The sequence below is a fragment of the Hippoglossus hippoglossus genome, chromosome 6 (assembly GCF_009819705.1).
Source record: "Hippoglossus hippoglossus isolate fHipHip1 chromosome 6, fHipHip1.pri, whole genome shotgun sequence".
Classification (NCBI taxonomy): Eukaryota; Metazoa; Chordata; class Actinopteri; order Pleuronectiformes; family Pleuronectidae; genus Hippoglossus; species Hippoglossus hippoglossus.
In genome coordinates, this window is record NC_047156.1 from 10,576,916 (window position 1) to 10,603,084 (window position 26,169).

At 41.0% G+C, this 26,169-nt stretch overlaps 2 protein-coding genes and 1 long non-coding RNA gene across 17 annotated transcripts; 1 reads left to right on the forward strand and 2 right to left on the reverse strand.

Annotated features, from left to right (window-relative positions):
- Positions 1 to 97: 97 nt before the first annotated feature.
- Positions 98 to 346, forward strand: LOC117763507. Its single transcript, XR_004614176.1, has 2 exons — positions 98 to 163; positions 235 to 346. It is a non-coding gene; the product is annotated as an uncharacterized LOC117763507 (long non-coding RNA).
- On the reverse strand, positions 195 to 3,124 carry endouc (endonuclease, polyU-specific C). Its single transcript, XM_034588682.1, has 8 exons — positions 2,982 to 3,124; positions 2,775 to 2,828; positions 2,582 to 2,681; positions 2,382 to 2,493; positions 2,180 to 2,301; positions 1,158 to 1,270; positions 866 to 1,016; positions 195 to 775 (listed from the first exon to the last, which is right to left on the reverse strand). The coding sequence occupies exons 1-8, from the start codon at positions 3,104 to 3,106 to the stop codon at positions 500 to 502; spliced, it is 1,053 nt and encodes a 350-aa protein (XP_034444573.1). The 5' UTR covers positions 3,107 to 3,124; the 3' UTR covers positions 195 to 499.
- Positions 3,125 to 4,038: 914 nt separating this feature from the next.
- Positions 4,039 to 25,896, reverse strand: ppfibp1b (PPFIA binding protein 1b). 15 transcript variants are annotated; one of them, XM_034588049.1, is made up of 28 exons: positions 25,429 to 25,896; positions 19,325 to 19,406; positions 18,543 to 18,748; positions 17,493 to 17,582; positions 17,245 to 17,358; positions 16,408 to 16,539; positions 15,609 to 15,701; positions 14,915 to 15,007; positions 13,956 to 14,073; positions 13,733 to 13,777; positions 12,240 to 12,301; positions 12,055 to 12,139; positions 10,765 to 10,892; positions 10,176 to 10,273; positions 9,608 to 9,677; positions 9,236 to 9,410; positions 8,764 to 8,796; positions 8,018 to 8,159; positions 7,654 to 7,785; positions 7,330 to 7,480; positions 7,085 to 7,196; positions 6,791 to 6,879; positions 6,466 to 6,588; positions 6,251 to 6,376; positions 5,976 to 6,164; positions 5,489 to 5,653; positions 5,241 to 5,306; positions 4,039 to 5,145 (listed from the first exon to the last, which is right to left on the reverse strand). In XM_034588049.1, the coding sequence occupies exons 2-28, from the start codon at positions 19,386 to 19,388 to the stop codon at positions 5,062 to 5,064; spliced, it is 2,985 nt and encodes a 994-aa protein (XP_034443940.1). In that variant the 5' UTR covers positions 19,389 to 19,406; positions 25,429 to 25,896; the 3' UTR covers positions 4,039 to 5,061. The 15 variants fall into 15 exon arrangements, with proteins under 15 accessions (XP_034443940.1, XP_034443941.1, XP_034443939.1 ...); XM_034588050.1 differs by having other exon boundaries at positions 13,733 to 13,765; positions 15,609 to 15,707; positions 16,405 to 16,539; XM_034588048.1 differs by having other exon boundaries at positions 15,609 to 15,707; positions 16,405 to 16,539.
- Between the last annotated feature and the right edge of the window lie 273 nt (positions 25,897 to 26,169).

Sequence of the window (26,169 nt, forward strand, 5' to 3'; positions counted from 1 at the left end):
CCTCTACTGGTATATTACCATGCAAATAGTTTGATTTGTCCAGGTTTTGAGATATTAATCATTTCAGAACTCATTATTCAAAATAAAGAAAATAACTGAAGAACTTGTAATTTTTTTTATTAGTACACACAGTCCACTCACAGCATTGACATACTGCAAATATGTTGACACAACAATATTGTAACACGCTATAATACCAATGTATGTTTTATTACTGCCAGCATCTGCAACAAGAACAAAAACTGGTAATGTAGGTTTTATGTAGGTGGACGGTTTTTTCAAGGTTTAACTGATTACATCAACTACATGGTTGCAAAGAAGTGATTTAAAGTAACAGTGTGTAGGATAAAAAGTATAATTTTCATGATTATGTTTTTATTAGTGTATAATCATCTCAAACTAACAGTTATTGTGATTTCATCATATTTGAATGAGTCCTTTATAATGTGGACTTTAGATGCTTGACACCATTAAATGCAGGTGGTTATCAGACGTTCCTTCAGTGTGAGTGCTGCGGAACATGTCTGTTGTTGCTGCTGAGCAGTTTGGGATACGCTGTGCCGAGGGATCGTCCGTGTCTGATGACCACCAGTTCCATCTGACACTGGTCGATGTTGACCAGCACCGTGGTGCTCCTCTCTGTGCTCATGAGGAAGAGGACGGTGAAGAGGGCCATCTCAAACTCAGGGCTTGTCCCGATGAAGGCACTGCCAACAGGCTTCACTAAGCTGTGCCAGCTGAACTGAAGGTTGAGAACGTGGTCATCTTGATCGGGCTGTGGACAGAAACATCATCATGTCATTTTAAAGACAACAGATTGTGTTATCAGGTCAAACATTTCCCCCTGATGAACTGTTGCACTTACTAAGTCATGGGTCCTGGCTTTGTATCCTTTGTAGTCCAAGTGGCTGTTTTTTTCTTGCAGGTAGAACTGGATCCAGTTGTGGAACCCAATGATTTCTGTTCCAGATTTTGTTTCTCCAACAAACACATGCTCGAATCCACAGGAGTCCATGCTGATGAAGGTTTCAATTTTAATATACCACGTAAAATTAAATATTAATTCAATGATTATTACTGTGCCTTCTGTACACGCACTCATTTAATGATGAATCATATGAATGGACAGTATTTTATGGGCTGTTTCAGTATCTCACCCTGTGTTTCTCTGTCTGTGGTATAGGTTGAACCAGATCAATTTCAGTTGATTCTTAAACTGCCTCAAGTCGGACCTGGACTGTCCTTTACTCACCAGGTACTGATGAGCTCGCTGTGGACAAATCACATCACGTCAATGGCAACAGAACTCAGAAGAAAGAAACGATCACATGTGCAAAATGAGAGAAAACGGTTTGGCTACAAAACAACTTTGAAATGTACAACAATCATTTTAACTTTGCCTCTTTTGATGGCAGGTAAATAGGTGTATGTTTTTTTGGATTATAGGCATCTCCCTGTTATAAATGTATGAGAAACCGGTTTTAAGGATGAATTCCCCTTTGTTGGAAAAGTTACCCCCCCGCATGAGGAACAGACATTTACTTACAATCATTAAGAAAATATAGATGGTATCAAATGTTTGATTGTGCGTCAAAAAATAGAAAAAGATTATTATTATTATTAAAAGATTTTAAAAAAAGAAAGAAAAGAAAAAAGTAATTATTCCCACATACTGTGTATTTGCATTGTGAGTTGCCTCTATATTCATATATCTATAAGCTAGACTAAGAGAGACACTAACACTTTCTTGTGGAGAAAGAGTTCAACAGCTTTTGTCCTCATGCAAACAACAGTCATCTGCTCCATCTAATCTAAAGCCTTTCTTCCAAAGTACTACATGTCCATATTTTTCCTGGGATCCTCTTTGGGGAGACTGTTGAGGCCAAAGCAGCATTCCACAGCTGCAGACAGATGTTTTAGATGTTGTTCTCTCTCTAACATGTGTTCAGTGTCCTTCTGAGGCAGGAAGAGGCAAAGCTCTCAGTGTAGTCCAGCTCCCATAAAATGTGTGTAAACAAAAAACTAGAAACATCTGGTGGGAAACAAAACAACTTTTTACATGTGTTGTACATTATCTTCTTTGTGTGAGAGGCCTGAGACATGGAAAACAAATGAGTAGAGGAAAGTGAGTGAATGGCTAAAAAGTTAGATGCAACTAGTTGTAACATGTCAAATGCACCTTCATGACTTCTGTCTGTAAGACGGCATCCAGGAAGAGATTAGTCTCGACCTGCTCCTCTGTTGTGACTCGCTCGGCCACGCCTGTCGACCGCTCGTAGTTATCCAACAGTTTCATGAGCCCTGAAAGTACAGAAATCACATTTAGTAAAGTGAGGTCTGCTAATGAGTGAGACCACGTCTGTCTGTTCTGCTGCACTTACAGGAGGTGGTGGTGATGTTATTTAATTTGATCTCATTAACGTTGGAGAACAGGGGCTGGGAGGCACGATCCTGAACAACGTGGCTGCCCTGGCTCACATAATTGGCTCTGCCCTGTACAGTTCAAACACACAACACAAGACTTAAAAACATAGTAAAAACAACAGTGGGAGTGTTGTGTAAATGAGAGTGTGCACTGTACCTGGACAGATACTGTGTAGTCTATCCCAGGCGTCAAACGATTCACATCCAACCTCCACAGCTCATTGAAAAGGGTGGATAGCTCCTGATTGACAGCTGGTCTGTTACAGACAGAGGTTCAGTACAGACAACTGACAAATACAGAGAAACGTGATCAGCACAGACACTGCAGAGACATAATTAGTTTACTGTACCTTGCTGCATCCAGACCACTGAGAATCACTGCAAGGACCAGGACTCCACAAAACCTTTACAGACATTTGACACAAGTTAGACACAGATAGTAAAAGTAAAGACAATAAAACTTTTGAAGACTGTAACAATTGAGCTAAATTGAACTTGTGTAGAGGGAATAAATTCACTTCCAAGCTTATATGAGAATCAAAAATGAAAATACATACATTTTAGCCATGATACTTGCTGCACGCTTCGTCTCCCTCAGCTCGGACGGTCTCAGACAACTCACTCTGTTTCTCTGTGGGTCTGCCTCCAACAAACACTGGGACCAGTTCCATTCACTGCGCATGGGCGAATCTGGACAAGCTGAGGTCCACTCGTTTCAATTTAACAGACACCAGAGGGCGCTTTGTCATAAGGATACAGTTCTTCTCAAATGATTCCAGGCATTTCTCCAAATTCTAAAAGGCAGTGTTCACAACTTGGACTGCATTCATAAATATAAACATACATTTATTTGTATATTGTTTACATTTTATCATCAAGACATTTGTTGGCAGGATGTGGATAACTTATTTATTGTTGATCTCTGGCATGGCCATGTGTGTGTTTCTTATATAATCCAGTATATGGGACTTTAATCTAACATGTCCACATCTATAATTAGTATTTAATTTAGCATAGGTCTATATCATCTTATTTTGAAGAGCTGTATTAATATTATTAAATTGTGTTCACATGCTCCATGTTCCTGGACAACTGGGAACTTGGAGGCAAGAGTTCCAAGAGAAGATCTTTGCCCCTTGAACAGGCTTCATATACAACCACCCTCATAAAGAATGGTCCATATAATGACAGGACACAAACTTTTTATAGTGGACAGAAAGTAGGAGTCAACATTGTGTTTGAGCTGTTTTGTCTGTCCACTCATGTTGACTGGATGAAACCTCTCCAGATGAGATGAGTCAGAACAGACGTGGTTTCCATCGTTTACACTTCAAAAACTTAAAATTTCAAAAAGGATGGCGACACCACGTGTAGGTTTATGTCTGTCGAGGTGGGAAGACAATAAAAAGACTGAACACTCCTCTAAAAAGGTAAATAACTCATTTTTCTGTTAAAAAAAAAAGTTATTTACTATTCTGCCCTCCCCCTTGACCTGGAGGTTGTTTTATGCAGATTTCTCCAAACATGATCAAGACAGAGCAATGATTTAAATACTAGTATTAGACCTGATAATTATGTCGTATATAGTGTGTGTAGTAAAGAATCCAGACATATACGGGCTGCTTAATTCTTTAATGGCCTTGTTCTGTAGGACAAACAAACTTTCCCACATCTCCCACTGTGCTCATTCATAACTGGATTTGATAATGAGGAAAAGCCCAATTGATTTAAATACCTTTATTTATCCTAATCTTGATCTAAACGTACAAAAAACAAAAATAACCCCACACAATTTATGTTCTTAGGTATGACCTTTACAACATTATTACTTTGAGACAATATCTTACGTCACAATAGGACTTTTTCCAAAAATAACTGTGAGCCAACAGGTTTCCTTTAAAATCAGTTTGTGGTTCTAATAGAATAAACAACAAACCTGTGTATAAATGTGATGGATTTTAATACCATGCAATGATATTCATTTGTACAATATGATATGTATCGGTGCAAATGCATGCAGAGTATTACTGTTGAGTGAAAACCTGTCAAGTCTCCAGAGGAGGAAACTTTATAAGACAATTATTTATTAATTAGCAGGTTTTAGTTCGGTAGAAAACATAGCAGCTGTTTCAGAATCATTACTAATGTCAAAAAACGGGGAAAATCTACTCAGCATATTACTTCTATTAAGTTCACCTCTTTTTCCCAAAATTTCTACAGTCAGAAATTTAGAAGACATATATTAAATCTATATGTGCATATTCTAGAAGTCATCTTTCTGCTGGTTGACACTTTAGTTCCGTCATAAAAACAAAGAAGCCAGCACATAACCGAGTACAAAATATCTCCAGAAACCAGCTGGCAGGCAAGCAGTGGTGTTGCCCCAAATGTTCCCTCCATCATCACACGACAGTAATGGAGACAAAGTTCAGGAGTCATAGTGGGCGACTGGTCTCTACGTTTAACAAATCCATTATCTAAAAACTGAAAAAATAGAAATACACTAATACTTTTGGCTCATCTCTGAATGTAACACTAAAATGAAATGTGGGAGCGTTGTTGGGCCTTTGTGTGGCTGGAGAGGGTTGGCACAGAGTTTCATTCACAGCAGGACCAGGTCTCGCGGGGCCGACGGCCTCATGCGTTGGAGTCCTCGTCTGTTACACTGAGGTTCGGTGAATTCGAAACCACTTTGAAGAATTCATCGTCTTTCAGCATGCTCTGGTAAAACACAGGACAAACACAATGTTTTTACTTCACAGCCACAATAAACTAAAATATATATAATGACGTGAACGAGAACTGTAGATTCTCACCGTCAGGTTTTGAATTTCCTCGGAGAAAGCTCCAATCTGTCTCACAGTTCCCTCAGAGTCCTCCATCTGAGAATAAAGAGAAGCAGCTTTTAAAAAAAAAAAAAAAAAAAACCTGACACTCACAGTAGATAATAAAAACCAGATACTTCCAAGGAACACTGGTGACAACACACAGAACAAAGAACAATTGTGTGCTTTTAGTAAATATGTTTTTTTAATAATATGAGAACATGATTGAGTTTACTCGCCTGTTCGAGCCGGTCGAGGTCGTCCTCGTAGATTTGGAGCTCGTAGCCCTTCTGGAAGCTTCTTCCCTTTGGCATCTCCACGTCCATCGGACACACGTACTCCTCACTGTCCTCCTGCTTCTTCTTCCTCAGATTGCCAAAGCTACCAAACGACAGCTTCTTCGGCTGGTATGAGGAAAAGAGAGAGAAGACAAATACAAATCTTACTTAGCTACTTTAACTGTAGTTTTTTAAGAGCAGAGTACATGTTCCTTTCAAATATTTGATGTTCCTCACTGCACTTTTGTAGTATACCGGTAATGTTACCCATTTCTTTCGTTTATTATAATGTCCTATTTTCTCTTATTGTCTGTGATTAAATGATGAATGAAAATATAAAATGTCGATAGTTTTCTTGGAGGTTTTACTGATATTTAACAATTTTTCTTTCTGTGTAGTCCAGGTACAAGCAGGACTGGAGCAGTATCCTCAGTATCGCATGTAGTACCTTGACCTTGGTGGTGGCAGTAAGCAGAGTGTAGTCTGGGTTTTCGAGACACTCCTGTTTGAGCTGCTGGGCCTCGGAGCCAATGAGCAGGTTGAAATGTGTGGCGAGGTGGCGACGCAGCAGAGTCTTGTTCGGGGGGATGTTCAGCAGCAGCGCCATGGTCTCCACGTTGTACCGCGGCTCCAAAACCTGAGGAGAAGGGCAATGTATGAGGAGTGGGGGATATTTGAGGAGAGTCTGTTATCTCAGGAAAACAGAACAACCGACTCCCTTACCATCAGGCCACCGTGCACACCACTGCCTCTCAGGTTGGGAGCGTATTCAGCGAGATCCACAGAGCGCAGCCACTCCATCACCCTGTGGTTGGTCCACTGTGAAATCTCTGCTGGAGAGATGTTGTTCTACAGGCAGAAAGTGGAGAAAAGAGATGAATACATCGAAACTAACGTTATATTTGAATGTAGCCATTATTAGAGCACGCTGCTAAAACCTCATCAGACGGACGACGACGCAAGCAGTTGGGCTCGTAGTTGTTGAGTCGGAGCACTTGAATAGCTCTCTTGATGCTGAGGTGATGCAGGACGCTTCCCACCTTCAGAGAAAGCAGGTCATCCTGAGGAACAAGGCAAGATGTCAGTGATAAAGTGAGTGTATCATTAAATAACTAGAGGCTATCACAGAGGGTATCACAGAGAGTGATACTGTCTCCACTGAAGCTCAGACTCTGTAATAAATCTAATGAGAAATGGCATTGGAGTTGTCAGAGCCACTTATCTGCGGGGTCTGTGGAGGAAGCGTCTCTTGCCAACACTCACCACTGTCATGTAGTGCAGCATGCGGCCGTCCACTCTCCCCTCATCAAACTGGGTCTTATACTGAGGCAGACCAATGTCATCCAGCCACCCTGAGAGAAGGAGCAATGGAGAAAGCTTCGTCAGACAGAAGTCAGGACAGTCTAATCCCTTGTCTACACGAGTGCAGATACGTTCCCCTCCGTTTAAAAAAGAAACCCCATCCAGACAAGATCACAAAACAACTAGAAACATTCAAACAAGCATGTCGGGCCAGTAGGTGGTGATATAATCTACATCAAAGCAGCGATTCCTCACTTGTCACCCAGTTGTAGTCCAGCTTTCCTTTATTGTCTTCCTCCTCTGAGCCGAGGGCCTGCAGAGCCAGCTGCAGCTTCTTTCTGTGCAGCGGGTGTTTGATGCCCAGCTCCTGAAACACCCACAAGTAGACAAGTGAGGACTATGCACCCCAGGGTGCTTCTACACAGCACGGTCCAACAACAACAAGAATACTTTGCCTGCCAGCTTTGGTAAACTTATTAAATTATTCTGCCTGGTCTCACCCTCTCCAGGTCATGTTGTGAGGCCTGTAGCAGCGTCTGTCCAGAGGAGATCCAAACACGAGCCATGTTCACGTAAAGACCCAGACCCTGGTCCTGCAGCCAGTTACACACCTGATCCTTTGACCAGCGTGCAAAGGGAGCATCAACCTCACTGAGAAAGACACAGAATTAAGTTTAAATTGTGAGATATTACATGCTTTGTTATGCTGACAGGCTGCTTTGTCCATCGTCCCTGTATGAGCTCTATATTTCATTGTACAGCAGATTGAAAACAAAGAAACCACATTCCGAGTCTTATTATTCAGGCTGAATGCACAGACTCACTTGTTGACTTGCTGGAGATCACGTGACCAACCCAGTCTGGGTCCCGCTGTGGCTCGCACACCACCCCGCTTGAACTCACCCTCTGGTAAGTTGTCATCCAGGGTGAATGTGGTAGACTGACTTCTTTTTAACCTGAAAAAGATGTCAGTGTTAATATTAAAAACACAAATTAAACTAAATCCATAGTCAGACAGCAGTAGGACTAATAAAGGACCTTATCTGCACACTTTTATATATTTCTAGCTGATATTAAAGAATTACATCTACATCCATATAAGTCTCTTTTATGACTTAGTAATGAGTAGATTAGTAGCGAGTTACTTAAAATTAAGCTGTTCAGATCTTCACGTCATTTTTTACTCACTTTCCAAATAGTTTCATTATTCCTTTGGATTTTTTTTTGCCTTCTGGGGTCGTAGGGAGCGTGTTGGTACTGTCACTGTTAGCAGACCTCTGTGGCAGCCCGGCCAGATCCAGATGGTCGGTGCCCTGTCCCTCTGTTTCAGCTACACAAACAAATTCCAACAGAACACCATCAGCATCCGTGTGGGAAACATACACAGATCAGTGGAGACAGAGCCGCTGCACTGGGCCAGAAAGCACTCCTAAACAGACTGAGAGGTCAGGGCGATGGGCATTAAAGAAATGTCCCTTATAGTAAATAGTACATGCATTAGGTTATGTCTGACTGAGTCTGGAATAATAACCTTTTATTTCATTAGGTATAAAAGAAATTAGTCGTTTTGTTTTAGATTTTTAGTTTGGGTATTCAAGATCCAAATATACCTTTATGGGTGATAATCTGGGTTTCGCAACTTGAATTTGCATTTAGGAAGAAAACAGGGTGTAAACAAATACATGCAGGCAAACCAACATACACAATAGACTGCCTGAATGTTGGACAGTCAACATGTGTGCAACAGTGGGTAGTGACAGGGGTGTGGTTGTTAAAGTGCTGCAGCTACTGAAACGTGATATGATAAAAAGATGTCAGTTGATGAATGATTTTAGAAAAAGGCAAAGACGTACAACCACGCAGGAGATACTCAGTAGTTTCCTTTGCTTGGAAAACTACTGCAACGCTACAATGACCCAAGGTCAATACTGTACCTAGCATAGGCGCACTCGCACTCCGGCTGCGGTCTTCATGTGTTACAAAGCACACACAACACACGACACACGACAGGGTCCAACAGAGAAAGAACAAGACAAGAGGGCAGATATAATTGAAATGACAACAGGATTGGGAAGGTGGAAAAAAACAGACATGTACAGTTCACACACACAAAAAACAAATGCACAGGACGAAGGGCACACGACAGCACAGAAACAGACTTCCATAATTAAATGGGGCCCACAGGTTGTGTGGGCTGCAAATTATGGTCCATAAAGTGTACACCATGGGTGTGGCTTGAGAAAATAAAAAGTGGTTCTGGGTAAAAGGAAAGATCTTCAAGAAAATCTCACTGTGTCATAAACATCCAGTCAGCTCCACAGCTCACTTCACGTAACACACAGTAAACTATGTGGGCTAAGTCACTGTGCACACACACAGTTGCCAAGTTATATGCAATGATCTTACCAAGGTTGGGAGTGCTGCCGGACTTTTTGCCACCGCGGATCTTGAAGAAACCTTTTCCAAAAGATGTACGAGCTTTTCTCGAGCCAAAGCTGTCGTCCTCTGTGGTGGCGGGCAAAGTGGCCGAGGGACTCAGAGGTGGCTTTTCACTCATCTTACCGTTTTCCTCACTTGGGCTCTGAAAGAAGGAACAACATTACTCACATACAGCATCAGTGTTTACACATATTTAGTATTAAGTAGAAAACTCTAATAGAGTTGGCTAATTTGATTAAATTATAATATATGAACATTTGTCTGAAATACAATTTTATATACATTTTTTTTTTTTTTCAAGAAGGACTTCTTTCCACATATAACTTTTTTTGGTTTTACCTTTTCATTATTGCCCTTATCGCTCTTATCCAGCTGTTCCTGGCTGCTCGTCTTTGTGGTATCTTGGTTACTGAAATGAGAAACCACACCCACCAATAAACACTTCATTCATGTCAGAGAAGTTGAGATAGTAAACGTGTGTCACATGGTCATTAGAAACAGCAGTGTGGTGATACAGGACATGAACTGCTGTTACACACATTGTTCTCATGTGTTAAGTATAGAGGGAAACTGCAACAGCTCCTCAAACCTCGTACGACTGCAGCCTATAGACAGAGTTCACTACCGTGTGCACTACTGTGCTGCTCTCAGGACAAAATATTGGGACGTGTGAGAACATGTTCAAAAATATTTATTAACACTGTAAAAAAAGTGAAATCCCTGTTTCTTTTATTAGTTTAAATACTAATAAAGACCCTCAAATGACACACATCAGCTACACATTGGGCATTTATTCATATATGGTTATGAGTAGTGTTAAAGTTATGATGTTCAGCATCTACTGAAAAATCTCTGCCAAAGAGTAAAGCATAGAATTGGAGTGGGTGTAGTGTGTTTCATATTTTACCACTCCATGTCTGTGGGCGAGGACTCAGACACTCGTTCTGGGTCTGAGGGGCTCGGTGCAGGTGAAGACTCTTCACTCAATCCATTTAGACTTTCCAGCTGAGCACAGATCAGAATGGGAAAAGAGGACGGGCGAAATTAGACTACTTAGAGCTCAAAGTCTTAAAACATGATAGTAGAAATCAACACAGACGACTACTGGACTGACAGGAGATGTTATTTCATTAATTGGACCTTGAGCCCTTCAACGCTCGTATCACAAGTGTGAACTTTACCGGAGTTAATGATGTTTTTCTGACCACTTTAGAGTTTTATGCGATGTGAAGCAGCTCGAGGGCAGGAAAGGTACAGAACGATAACCAATTAACAAGCACTAAATCAGGAAGAAAACACCACTATAATAGTTTAAGGTTTCCAATAACTGTTTGTTAAATGTCTTAATCACTTTCTACATTTTTGAGAATGTAAATTAAAAATAAATGATATTTCAACACAAACATATTGTTAAAATGTTGTGCTGTAAACCATTCGAATTTACTTTAACCCCTGACTTGCGATAGTCACACTACATCATTTGATTCTGTACAAACCTCATCCGGACTCATCCTTTTCAGCTGCTGAACATCTGTAACTTCATGCCTTTCTGGTTCAAAAGACATGGGGATGTTTAAGAACGCAAGTGAAGCATCACCACCATACTCGTTCTCTTTGGTTTTGTCTGGAGAGGAGAAAGAAATAAGAGACAACTGAAATTACTGTATGCTTTGACTTGTAGATAAGAATCTGCTGTTTTATTTGGCATTCATCAACCATCCCAGAACTCAGAGCAACAGAAACAGGTTAAACAGTCTCTGACAGAGAGATCCCGCTCTTTTGGATTGGGTAAAGGGAAAAATGCATCATAGACAAATGAGATTAAATATTCAAGAAAACTTTATGTAGTAATAATAAATATATATATATTTTCTTCATTTCTTCATTAACAAGAGTCCAGCTGATAATGTCAGTGCTCATAAGATGGTCTTTCACAATTTAGCTCTGGGACCTGTTTAATACTGGGTTTCTGTATCCATCCTAACACAAAGTAGCGTTATATAAACCAGTGTAACAGCAAACAGCCAGCTCAGAGAAATACAAATACGCCCATAGGAAAACAAGGAAATAGATAAAAGGGGTTGTTGTTTGACAGCTGATGTATTTGATAACAATGGCAGTTTTCAAATATTCCGTTCTCTAAACCACAGATTTGTCATAAATTTGAGGAAAAATTTAAAAGAGCACTAGATCCCTGAGGAAAATCAATGATGGCTTTCATATGACAAATAAGGCCACTTGTCTTAAAATTGGAAATCAGTCTAAAACCTATGATATACTTTGAAAACTTGCTGAGAGTAATTTAACATACATTCGATCTGTGGTAAAACGTAAACCTATCAAAATTAAACATATTGCTTGTGCAGCTGACCTACTTTAGTCACCAACATTAAAAGGGTCAGTGTGTAGGATTTTGTGACATCTAGTGGTAAAGTTGCATGTTTCAGCTGACACCTCACCCTCCCCCTCCAAACATGAAGGAGGACCTAATGTTGTAGTAGTCAGTTGTCATAAAAACTCAAAAGGTGTTTATTGTGTCCATTCTGGGCTACTGTAAAAAACATGGCGGCCTCCGTAGAGAGGACCTGCTCCTGATGTTGATATAAAGTATTTAAATATAAAAAAGGCCCATTCTGGGGTAAAGAAAACAACAATTCGTACAATTTAGGTGAAACACACAAGTGAAAACATCACTAGGATTATTTTATATTAAATTTCTGGATCCCTTTCACCTAAATCTTACAAACCGAACCTTTAAATTTTATCAGTCATCTACTGAGTCTCACCTTTTTTCCCCTGCACTGACATCACCATGTCTTGAACTTTCTTGTACCGTAACAGCGACTGTTTTAGTTCCTCAATCTTACGATCCTGCAAAGACAAAAACAATTTAAACGCACAATGAGGACAAGTGTTCAGGAGGAGTTGAATCAACTGATTTGTTAGCAAGTGACAAACTTTTCAAATGTACCTTCTCTTCATTGGCTGCCATCAATGATTCAACTGCCTTTTTCATTCTCTGCACTTCCACATCTAATCAGGGGGAAACAGGGATTACAGACGAAGAACAGTTGTGCTCACAGTGTTTGAGGAGGGTGAGAAGTGGAGATGCATAAAAAGCCTGAACACACAGGGTGAAACTGCAAGATTCAGACCAAACTGGCTGGAACATTCCTGACAGTGATTCCAGTAACATCACAGCCACTTTCTTTGTTTTTCCAAGAATCTTTTAAACATCCTTGTGTGAGCAGATAGACATATTTCACACCTGTAGAGCATTTTCACTTTTCAGAACGCACACTTTGCCACAAAGCTGAATCAGCAGTAGACCCTCCACATTCAGTGAGTTGGGAATGAAAGTTTCATTTACAACCAGATAAAAAGAAACTAATGTTCTGTATACAACCTCCTCTTCTACGTTTCTATCTACACGTGAAACTATAACGGACCAAATTAAATTTCAGTTAAATTTGATGCTTCTAATACAAATAAATGTAACATTTTAACACATTTATTGGGAAAATTGGTCGAGCTATATTTTATATTCCTGCTAGGATTTTCCTTAGTATTCTGAGCAGATTACATTTGCCTAGAATGAGATATAACACACAATGTGGAATTCTAAAAGTTTTAATTGACAGACTATTATTAATCATTTCTCAAACTTTCTATAGATGTTTTGATAATATTGATGTTGTGAATTCTTTTGGTCATGATAATTATTAACTGACAATGGACGTATGTGGCCACATTCGTTTAGCAGTGTGAACGTAAATGCGTCCTGGGCCACATTGACAGACAGTCTGTTGTGCTGCCACCTTCCCGAGTTTCATATTCCCAAATACTGAGGATTGACATCTACCTGTTAATGCAGGTTAATATCAGGGCCGTTCTTAGGGACGGAATGTGTGCACTGAGGGAAAAACAAAATTGCTCTACTTGGGTGAAGGATCACTCATGGGGCAAGGTGCAGACATGAAGACAACACTGATTAACAAAGATCCTGTCACACAGCACTGCACATGACAACATCAAAAGGTTAGCAGAGCACACACTGGTTGATGGTGTGAGCAGTACAGAGGAGGATGGGACAGATGATTATTATTGGAGGACATGAGGAGGGAGGATGAGTGAGCAGCCTGAATAGTTATGACAAACAGTTCATTCCTCATTCCTGTTGAAAACAGAGAAGCAGACATTCCTTGTTGCTGTTCCAGGCTGGACACTAAAAACACACCGATAACACACACTGGCTTTTGGATGACCTTGAATTCATTCAGCTCAAAATGGGAAAAATAAAAGTGTCACAGGAGGTGTGGTGCTCTATGCTCGGGTATTAGCACTCTGATGGGTTATAATGGACAAGCAGAGTTCACATGGCTCATGCTCGTTCATGCAAACAGGGGTTGAGATGGGTGCAGTAATTAAGTGCAATGATAAACACAAACATAAAACCCCCCTTACGTTTCTCTTTCAGCCTCTTTCTAAGAGTTTCATCTGGATGAGACACTAAACAGGACAAAGAATTATGAAACAAACACTGGTTGGTTGAGGATTCGGTCTTCTGCTATGCTACGTATACACAGAAACGACCACTCAATCATATTAACATTAAGTTGAATATGTGAGGTTAATCATCATGCATGTTTGTTTTCAGACAGGCTTGTGATTCAATGAACACTCCCACCTCTGTCTGAGAGATCTGCACTGCTCAAGGCCATGGCTTTGAAGCCCGTCTCATCCTGCATTCTCCTCATCTCTCCGTCTCTGCCCTCCAGCTGCCTTCTCAGTATGGCGAGCTCCTCCTGTTCAACAGAAGAGAACAGTCAGGACATTTCCTCCACCACCGCACCGCAACACTACAAACAAACCACAACACAAGGATTCACAGATGATGACGTGGTGTACAAACACGCAGGCCACACCTGCTCTGCTGTGTGTGGGGTGCAGGGAAAGCACTTATGGTTGGGTGGGCTGAGGTAATGACATATACAGGAACAATTATATAAATAAAATAAAAAATACAAGGTTAAGTGACCGGAACAGGAATCAAGCATGGAGACTAATTAGATTGTAAAGAGATTTGAATGAAGGAAATTAGTAGGATGAGTGAAAAGAGGGATACAAATACAGAAAAGTTTTTGGGAAAAAGCAAAATTAAGGTATAGCTTTCATCTTGAAAACATAAATCTGATTAAACTGGTGTTTTGTTAAAGAAGAATCAAAAGGAGCTCACTGTACTTTACTATTCATTCAACTGTATGGCACAGTTTAGTAAATCAAGTTATTTCATTCTTTGCCAAAAATAAAATTTCTACAGAGTTTTTCTAGTCATGACCACTCAAAGCGCTGTCCACTAAAAGTTTCATTCACACACTCATTCATACAGTGCTTCTATATGCAGCACTTTATCGACCACACATACTTCACACACTGACAGTTCAGCTGTTTAGGGTTCAGGTTCTTGCCGAGGACACTTTGGCATGCAACATGACATCATTCTGCCTAAAAGGGTGAAAAGAAAACTACTGCAAAGCAGATTTCAGGATTTTCCTCCTCAAAAATTAAAACAGAACAGGAGCCAAAGGGAGAGGTCAAAACCATAATCATATGGCAAGCACGACAGTCATCCTGAGAAAAGCCAACCTTCATAGCCTGGAGTTTGTGCTCCTTCCTCTGTTTCTCATACTGCATCTGGCCCATTTTGATTTTCAGGCTAGAAAGCTTGGCCATTAGCAACTAAGCAGTAGAGAGACAAACCAAGGAAGGAGGAAGAGACAGGGGTGCAGGAAGTGAAAGATTAAAGTGGTCAAGAAGGTAGAATACCTGAGTTTCAAACCAAGATATTTAGAGTAAAAAGTACATTTAAAAATGGACATTGGTGATCGACAGTCAAAAGTAAATGGCTACTGCAAAAGTCTTCCCCTTTAAGTTTCATCCAAGATAAAACATGCAAATAATAACAACTCATATCCAGTGAACAAGGGATCCTACAGATCAAATGGAGTCATCTGAATCATATACAACTTAATACAGTGCCTTAAAAACAGTCACTGGATTCTGTGAACAGGAACACGTCATTAATAAAATCATACTGAGAGCAGTTATCAGAAGCAGACAATGATGTTGATAAGATGTTTTTGAATGAACACACAATAGATACAGTAATCCAGGGGGGACAACATGGTGGTATGAATGATTTTCTCTCTTAACTGGCCCAGCCACACTACAGAGGAAGTTTGTTACGCTTGAGACGACAGCTACGGGAGATAAATAAACAACCAGGAAAGAATACAACGTTAGCCTTGAATAGTTTTTATATGAACACTAAGAAACTCACCTTTGTTGATTTAAGTTTCTTTTCGAAAAGTAGTTTTTCACTCTCCATGTCTGTCAACCTGTACCGCAGTTCGTTAATTTCAAGAATCAAATCCTGAAAGAAGAGAAAGTGCATATCACAGAAAGATGGTGAAATAGGTTAATGACTGGATACACCCTAGAGTTATATTTATACACATTTAATCAGATGTACATCTGTAAATATATATATATACATACACACACACTAGTGGTAAATAACATACATTTGACAGATGCCCTTTTTCTTTTTAAATGTTTGTTATTTATAATGTAGTTCAAATCATATTTAAATCAGCCTGATATAGTATGAATTACAGAATTTGCTGTATGAACTAACTAAGTTTAAAAAGTGACTGAATTCTTTAAATGGCTTCGAATCAGCAGCAGTGATAAAATTCCAGGAAGCAGCTTGTGAAAAAGGGTTAACAATATCATGATGTGTTTGAAAGTGTTCCAAGTTTTCTGCATGGTTTATCTGGGAGCAGTACCCCCCCACATCTTATCACATTAAATGCTGTAAAGCTTTTTGACCCGACTTCAAATAAAGTCCAGCAACATCTATAATGATTCATCTTTAATAGCGACTAGCACAGCAGGCGGATTTCTCTTGGTTAGTCGGGTGAATGTTAAAGTTTATTTTTCTAATGTTTTGCAGCTGCTTTGAGACCGACAGTAAAAATCAGACGTCCCTCTCCCACACAGGTGTAAGACAACATGAATGAGGTTTGTGTGTGTGTGTGTGTGTGTCTGTGTGTCTGTGTACTTGGACTACAAATTACCTCACTGTCCCTAAATCTGTCATCAAAGTTCACTCTGTCCTTGTCAATGCTATTGAGCCTCAGCTTCAGGTTGGACACTTCAGAGATCAGCTCATGCTTCTGGGTCTCCAGAGAACTTCTGCACAGAAGCTCCTACAATGATAAATAAAGATTGTTATATAAAAAAAAAAAAAACTTTGTGAAATAGACTCCATTTATATTACCCTTGTAGTCTCAAAGTAATGTACACTAAAAGGTACAATCACACACATATTTATACAGCGCTTTTATATGGAGTACTTTATCCATCACACATCATTTACACTGTTGGGGTTTAGTGCCTTTCCCAAGGACACTTTGTTGGGCAGCCCGGAGGCAGGGGATTAAAACCAGACTCTTCTGGTTGTGGACGACTTGCTCTTCCTCCTGAGTCACAGCCGACCACAAAGCTTCCATGTTCTCATTATTGGCAGCACACATCATACCGGAAATATGGGTTGTTTATGTAAATATTTATATATAAATGGTGCTATATATTTAATAGCATTATGAGTGAAGGTGATGATAACATGTCCAAAGGTCACTAAAGCATTGTGTTTGGTCTTGTTGACAGTATAATGATGAACAAAAATACAATGGCTCAGTGCTTTGAGCTAAAGGAAGACATGGAAAGTTGCCAACATGATATTAATAGCCGACAGCAAACACCAGTAAGTGATAAGAGGAAAATAACTCACATCTTCCAACTTAAAGTCACTGTCCAGTCCACACCCGTGCAAAGCTTTCCCAACTGGGTGACTCCTGAACTGCATTATATATAAAATACATGCATGCACACAGACACACACACACACACACCTGTTGCAGCATCTCCTCAGTGGCGTTGAGTTTCTCCCTGTGCTCCTCCAAACATAAGTCCAGATCCCGAATCTTCTCTCCCTGAGCTTCCACCTGGTCTGTCAGCACACTCACCTGCATGGAACCATGCCATTACTCATTTTAGTTTTTTTAACTGACATTAAATAGGTCTGTGTTGTAAAAGTAGAAACGTGAGATTTGAGTTCCTTTGACTTTGTTAAAACTGGTTAATATTGCTCGATTGGTACCTGAAGCACCAGAGACTCCTTATCACTTTCAAGTCGGGAAAGCCTTTCCTGGTAGTGGTCACCATTACCCAGAGAGACATGTCCATTGGACTGCAGGGACAGAGGGAAATGTGGATTAAACAAAGAACCATAAGAGATGATTTTAAGTTCAGACATGGGGAAATTGCGCCGATGACTTAATTCCTTCTGCGGTTTTTAAAAAGCTTTCAGTAAAATGATCTCAGATTAAATGTTTCGTATCAAAGTGTGACATGTTACACTGCTTTACTCTGCTCAAACAAAACCTTACATGGCTGAGAAGAAAGCTCACATTCACTCTGCTGTACACAGAGTGAGTTACAGCATTACACAAAATCTCAGTCATTTATCTGGCCTACAGCCCATCACTCTCCAAAACAGCACTCTGGTTCCCAAGCGGCTGGCGTCCTTCTTGCAGCACACTGGCTGTGGCATTGACAAGACCAGCATTTAATGGTGCATTCCCAGGAAACTGTGTAGAAAGGGACAGTCTTGTTTTCGCTTAGCAAACAAGTCGTTTTTTTTCTTAGACACAGGTTTGTTTGCCAACGTTTGTCTGTTTTAATGAAACGCACAGTGAGCTTATCAAGCAGCAATCCAGATGTGGTAAAGCTTGTTTGGAGCACATCCTGTTCCATTATCTCAGACAAAACTTCCTCCCCCGTTTACACAACCTTTCTAACATCAAGGGTTTCTTCATTCAATCATATCAAATGTGTAATAAAGAGCAAATCTCAAAATAACTCAGCTTTAAAAAGAGTTAATATTATCAGCACATAGAGTATGGAGCCACTTTCAAGATGTTCAAAGCAACACGAGTCCCATCTTTTACACCTTTTAAGTCTAGATTAATTATGTGAAATCTGCCCTGAGGCTACACAGAGGACAACAGAAGAAATATTGATGTGATATGCAAAATGTGCATTTTCGTGGGGCCAGTTTCATTACTAAATCCAGTCAATGACACTAGCACTGTTATTTTACAAATGTTATGAGTCACATGTAAATATCTTTGACATGTGAGCTCCTCACCAGTTGACCATGGAGCCACTCGACCAGACTGTCGGCTGTGGAGTCGGGGATCTGGCAGCGCAGATTCTCCCTTTCCTCTGTGTCCATCATCTCCAGGACGCTTCTCAGGTCTTCCAGAAGGTGAAGCGCCCGCAGGCTGCCCATGAAGGGGGAGGTGGGCGACTGGCAGTCGAACATGCCGTTGGAGTAGTCCAGAGCCTTGGAACCTGAGGTGGAGCACAACAGAAGAAAATATCATATTAGGAGGAGCTAGAATCAAAAGAAAGACAGAAGCACCGTCTCATACTTCACTGTGTTCTTATTTCAAAAGAAGAGAATGGACCATTATGTAGCTCAGGTTCTCATAGTGATTAAGGCACATTGTAAATATTCATTGTGCCAAACAAGGGTCATGGTTTGACATCTGATCCTCGGAAGCCACATGTTTTTAAGGCCCTTGTGGAAAATGATGTTAGGGTGCTCCATTGATATAAAATATAAGTTGGTGTAACGAATGTAACAGTGCAACATGGGAGAACGTGGCTTAGAGCCACATATTCTAAATGAGGACACAGAGACTGCTGCACTCGCACATCCAGAGGAGGTCACGTGACTGCTATCTAAATGTCAAACCATGAAAAAACAGCAAAGTATCTTTTATCACCATTTACTCAGCCTCAGAGTTACACATCAGAAGCGTTGTTGTTTTCAGCTTTAAATGAACTGATATAAATAAACTGATTTACATGCAACTGCCTGATTGAAATGTTATGCTGATGCTTAGAGCTGTCAGAGAACGTTACCTGCTATAATGCCATCCATCTGCTCCAGGGCCGCTGCCAACATGTCGCTGGCATCAGCCATCATCTTCAATCACTGATAAATCTGGAAGGAGACAATAAAACTTAATTAAAAACAAAAACAGCCACTCTGTGTTTTAATCATTATGAAAACTGCATTGATATGATTGACAAAAATGCCCTATAATTAAAAACCAGCTTAAGCAGTGCATTGAAATTACATTTGATTTATAAAAAAAAACTTGATCAAATGCTTTGCACTTTAGAACGTGTGCAGGGACATGAAGGATTTTAAAATCAAAACATTCTTCTTTATTGTGACTACAAACCCAGTAGTGTGATGCACTGATAATAGTTTAGTCTATGGAACAACAAGTCCCTGTGTGCCTGGGATGTAACTATCAACAGTGTAGGAAGAGGACTAATCCTGCAAACCTGTGACCAGTGTTTAGCTTTCTAGGCTTCAAAGTGCAGTGATGTTGGTGTTAAGCGTGTCATTACAAAAAGGTCCCCACCCAGGAATTAGACTACAACTGCAGTACGTCCTAAGCAACCCTCCATGTCTAAAAAAGGACTGCGTCCGGTATAACAGCATGTTTGTGAGACGGATTTGTCTGTTTAAAAAAAGGATAAGCTGAGTGATCCGTAAGAAAAGGCCATCCATCTAAATGGTTACATGATAACCAGGGTACGTGCGCTGCTGAGTTGTTCTATCTTATGTAAATTCTGTCCCGGTAAGGCCGATGAATAATGTATTTCAGAATATCAATCAGGCCATTTACGTTTAATATCGGCACAATGAATGTCCTGCCAATGGGACACTGGACTTTTGTTTGGAGCTCAGTGGAGACACATTTTAGTGTCCCAGTGTTGGACATCTGCCAAAACAGCACAGCAGTTCCTTTCTCTGTGGGTGTTTAATCAAAAGACACACACACACACACACACACACACACACACACACACACACACACACACACACACACACACACACACACACACACACACACACACACACACACACACACACACACACACACACACACACACACACACACACACACACACACACACACACACACCTCCACGCTAAGATGACTCCTCATTATATCTCTGCTTCTTGTTTACACTGAACCCAACAGGCTGGCATATTGGCGCCACTGTGTGTGACTTTACATAACATGGCATTTCAGAATCAGAGGTGTGAGGTGTAACACAATGGTTGTCCCTTTCACCCTGATGTTGATTCGGCGCTGTGACTAACTTCACAGGCTGCAAAACGGAAGAACATCTACGGCCCCCCATTCCATGTTTGTACCATTTGCTCGAGACTCCAGCTTTAACAACTTACCCTAACCCATGTGGTAACCTTAATGTAAACAAAACCCTCAACTTAAACGTTTCTTCACCTTAATATTTAATGACTTACATAATGGGAACTTGTGTTTTGGCCATGAATAAAACCTAGAACACACACACACACACACACCTTTTCCTTTAATCAGCTGCCTCCCATCCTGGGAGTGGCCAACACTGGGACATAGGACCATTTTCAAACTTTGTAAAAACCACCCACAGACCATACACTGTTATTTCAGCATTCCTGTGGTCACATTTTCCGTTATGTGTAAAATAAGCATGCACTAAAACATAAGAATCGTCACAACACACAGTAGGCTGTGGAGAGATGAGAGGAACCAGCAGGCCACCAGTCAGCTCCGTAATAAACTGCTCAGTGGTTTCTGAATGTGGGTAAAAATACTTCTCTCCGGCTGCCTAAAGTAAATGTCTGTCCCATTTCTCAAACAAATGGGAAAAGCAGATATATACCATGACATTTAAAAAGGCCCAACAGTACACAGAACAATTATTTCCAACTTGGGTAAAATGTACAAAATCAACTGAGTCATTTCAAAAAGGTGACATTTAAAGAAAATGTCATGTTCACTGAATTGTGAAATACCTACAATCAGCAGTAGCACATCAGTGACATCTTGTCAGAAAGACATGTAACGTTAGACAGAGGCAGAAGGAGAACAAGAAAAATGTGAACTCAATTTCTCCAAACACACCGACGCAATTTATTGAGCACAAATATTCTTTGAAGAGAAAATTAGGACTGAGATGTACAGTTACCTTCTTTGTTGAATATCTGGTATTTTCTCAATCCATTGATTAATCATTTCCATGAAATGTCAAGACTGTGAAAAATAACAATCCCCAATTGAGAAGAATCATTAAATTAAGAAATAATAAGCAACTTGCTTGAAGACTTACTTTGAGAAATGAATGGCCGCTTGTTATTTTTCTGTTAACTGATTAGTCAACAAAATTGGAAAAAGAGAAGGGAAGAGGCCCAACTACATCCAACTCACTCCTCTAGAGTCAACAGCAGAACTCCAGTCTTTACAGAGCTTGGATTGTGATGACTCAAATTGGAGCATAAGCCTGGAAGGCAACCCCCTTAAAAAAAAAACCTGAGTCAGATTTTCTCTTACACGAGAAAGGCAAATATGGGTACGGTTAACACATGGCTTTTAGAAAGCATACCTCAAACACACCGGCCAAGACCAGACATGCTGCTCGGAAAACCTGCTGTCCATGTGTCAGTCGGTGTTAAGACCCTGTCTGTGCCCTGGGTGAAGCAGTAGAAGTGCTCACAGAGGAGTCCAGCACAAATAACACCTAATTACAGAGCAGTGCACCGTGTCAGGAGCTGGGATGCCTCCATGGTTGGGGAATCAAAGGTAAACAAAAGAGAGCTGTAGAGCCAGGAGAGAAGGGGATTTCACCTACACGGTCTTTACTAAAAAAAAAAAAAAACAGTTCAAACAATGGTGGAAAACGTACTTAACTATTATATTTCAAAGAAGAGCAACTAATGATCACGTGTGAGCAGCTGGTACCATTAAATGCTTGACATCGTCCTTCAAAGAAGTTTGAGATTATTAATCAATTATAGTTGCAGATTGATTTTCTATCAATCGACTTTTTGACTAACATTTTCAGCTCTATTGTGTTTTGAAGAATCGAGGATGACGTGATCTGTACCTGTGTTGGCTCGGCCCTGAAGTATCCATCTGTACAAGACTACTATCAAAGGAGACATCTCAAGAATCCCAACAAGCGAGCATCACTCTCAAAAACAAAGTGTCACTGTCTGCCCTTCTAGAAGAACCACTTACACCAACCAGAGGACACATACAGAGGCCTATTGTTCGTGGTATCAGGGTATTTTGACTGTAGGACAAGGGGCAGACAAAAAAAAGAAAAAAAAAGAAGAAAAAATACACAAAGCAAAGCTACAGTCTGCACAACACTACAGCACCTGCCTGCAGCCTGTCTTCAGACCCACAGAACAAAACCAGAGGAAAAAAAACATTCAGAAAGCCATCTTGCCCTTTGGTGAAAACAGGCATATAATTCATGGAGACATGCAGAGAATAATGAGCACAAGGGGGAGAGTGGACCGCTATAATGGCTTTTCAGATCCATCAGCTTCGGTCCCTTCAGGCAGAGAGATCCTACGTAACCCATCCTCGCTGGACACTGCACAGAGAGGGCTCTCGCACACACACATGAAATGGAAAACAAAATAGAAGACCCAGAGCCACTTGTCTCCGAGTGGAAAAAGTGTTTACAGCAGTCGTGCATCTGGCTTTAACAACCTGCATGGAGACTGGTTACACTGGTGGTAAAATGACCTGGGGAGACAGGAATTTACAATTCAGACATAAGTCATGCAGCACTTTCCTTTAGCTATTTTTATCCAGATTACAAAGATAAATCCGTGACAGTTTCTGTGGATATGAGGAGGATGGTCCAAGCCCCACCGCATAATGACACTTTCCGTGTTTTGAATCATGCAGACCTGGACTTAGTGTTTACCTTCACGCAAAGTTTCCATGAACGAAAAATCCTAATTCTGGCTTACATACCTCATCCTGTTTTACCTCACACAGTGAAAACCCCAGGGAACGCCTAAGAGTAGCTTCTGTGGGTGTATTCTGGCCCCGGCCACAGTGGTGTGTCCGACACAGGATGCTTATGATAATTGTATTAGGGGCACAATGCCTGCTACGGTTTAATCTCGTGACAGGGCTAATGTTATTGTCTCCCAGTTTAAGGGTGCATGAAATGAAGCCATGGGGCTGCGTGTCCAGTGATTCACGGACACAGTGGAGGCATTCATCAGCTGCCTGCAGGTCACCGCTCTGGAATAACCTGCAGCTATTTCCAACCTGGGAAAGCAGGCAGAATACACCATCACTAATTTTAAAAAGGTACACAACAACGAACAGGAATATGATGATTGTGAATCTCCACATTTTCTCAATCTTTAGACACACTGGAACTAAAAATTAAGAGGCACATGTGGGTGATGCAACGTAAAGACACTGAACAAAAGATGGAAATTGAGTTTTTGAGTTAAAGAGCCTCCGTGTGATAAAATCATCCAAGAATCTTGTTCTGCCTGTACACGTGCAAAAGATCAAATAAAAACCGTTTATGTTGGACAGCAGCACACATTCTTTTCACATTACTCACAACTGCCCTGCGTGCACCTTTACGTGATGTTGAACTTTAATGCAAAGAGCAATGAAAAACACTGAATAGTGCACCTGTGTTGCAGCGGGTCGGGTAATGTTAACAGCTGAAGGTTTACACAGTTGTTTTGCTGTGTATAACACTAAGTCTACTTGATGCAGGTTTGCAGTTCAGCGTCAACCTTTATTATCACACCGCTAATATAAATTCCTTGCATTTTTTGCTGCAATCTAAGGAACAGGGGTTTTCCCTCAAATCTGAACAATAATTAACCTTGTTGAGGAATCCCCCAGAGTTAAATGACACAGCGAGACATCTTCAAATTCCACACCTCAAGAGCTCGTCAAGTCTCAACTGCTCAAAACAAACGGAAACAACCATTTAACTGATATATAGTGAGTACTTCTACAGGGTCATTAACTTGAGTCTGGTCCCTGGTTTGCAGACAACACTGTTGTTTTGGAAACCATTTGGAGAAAGGGGAGAGTAAACTTTTAAGAGGTCAACAGGAGGACAATATAACAGCTGATCAAATTTCACACGTGGAAAAAAGAAAGAAATCTCCAGACACTAAAACACTAAACTAGCTCACTTAGTTTTACAGTGTGTTTCTACTCAAGTTGGGAGAACAGCACCTAAACGCAACATCAAACCAAGAGCTGGACAACATGTCCAAATATTATAATCATGATGAGAATCTCATATTGGTGGATTACACTAACTTTCCTGATGAATGTCACAGGGATATATCCTGAAGACAGATTCCTGCTCCTGGGTGGATGTGGAGGTTTTAAACTCTTATTACAGAGAAAGAACAAAAAACACTTACAAACAGTAATTACATTGCTATTGATTCATGTTATTTGTACAGCACCCACACGCACCATCTCACGGCAGTTTACATAGTAAGATTGAGAGTTAACAATATTATAGAAAACCCCAAACTGTCCAACAACAAGCGAGGACTTGTAGCAGAACCAGGGTGGGCAGACAAGTGCCTCGACCGGTAGCTGGGGTGAAGGAAAATGGGGGGAGAGGAGGAATTTGATTGAAATTATCCAGAGAGAAATCAGAGAAACAGTTTCCTTGTCCAGCTCAGATCAAACCGGATGAAGTGTAAAAAGAAGTAGCCTCGGGCTGTGGGAAGAACGAGCCTCAGTGTGAGGAGCTAACGTTTGACTGATCTGCCATCATACGAGGTTTTTATACTATTAACTTCAACATAAAACTTGTATCACGAAGTTAAGTCTGAATACAAGTTGACAGCAGCTTTTCTCACCGTGCAAAGTGTTTTAAAAAAGTGACTCCCACGCGGGGATTTAACTACCGGTAACTTGTTGGAGATGATGGCAGCCTCCCCCTCCCGGTCCCCGAAGGCATCCCGTCAGGACCCAGCACCGCGGGGAGGACCGTCAACACAACCCAACGTTGTGTGGGAACAAATAAAACTATTTAAAAAGTGGACACACGCTCAGTCCACGTCCCCGGGAGCCGCAGCAGCTTTGTTCGCTTCGACTCCCGAACCCGAGTTAGTGGAAACAATCACGACAGTCACTCACCGCAGCTCCGCTCGAAGAAATGTGGGATGTTTCCGTTAGTTTGCCTCGTTTTCCCGGTTTTAAAAACCAACTCCGCAGTGTCCGGTTCGTCGACTGCTCGGTGCCCGCCAGTGCTACGCTACCCCCCGGTCCGTCCACATCGCTACGCCATGATGTCGGGGAGTGACGGGGGCTTTGCTGGAAAAACTTCGGGACGTCACCGCTGGAAAATCCCGCCCTGCCGCCGCCTGGACTGGGCCCGGATCCCGGAGCGGCTGCTTTTATATGACCGGAGTCTTGGCGCGTTCACCGGAGCACGACAACGATGGGACACGGGAGATTTTCTACCAGATAGAAAAAAACTAAATCACCGTTAATCTCAACAACAACGAACGAGACACGGAGTACTACTTTAAAAAAACAACAACAACAACTCTTTGTTTGTCTGTAACACAACCAGAATGAACAAAACACATCAGTCGCTTCCGATGCACAACGACCGTGTTAAGAGAAAACGCTGGAGATTTATCAAGTTTTTCCTGAAACTCGAAAGCACCAGAATTCCTCAAAGTCTGGGAGGTGCCAGCGTGTCAGTCTCCAACGAGCACAAGCGACCCCTGGTGGTCTGTAGGTGTCAGGGGTGGAACAAGCAAACTACTTGCACTAAAATGCAAAAATAGTCAAATACAGGTTTACGTAGTTTTAATGTTTTGTTTAAGTAAAAGGACAATTATTTCTAGAAGACATAACTTTAAAGAAGGT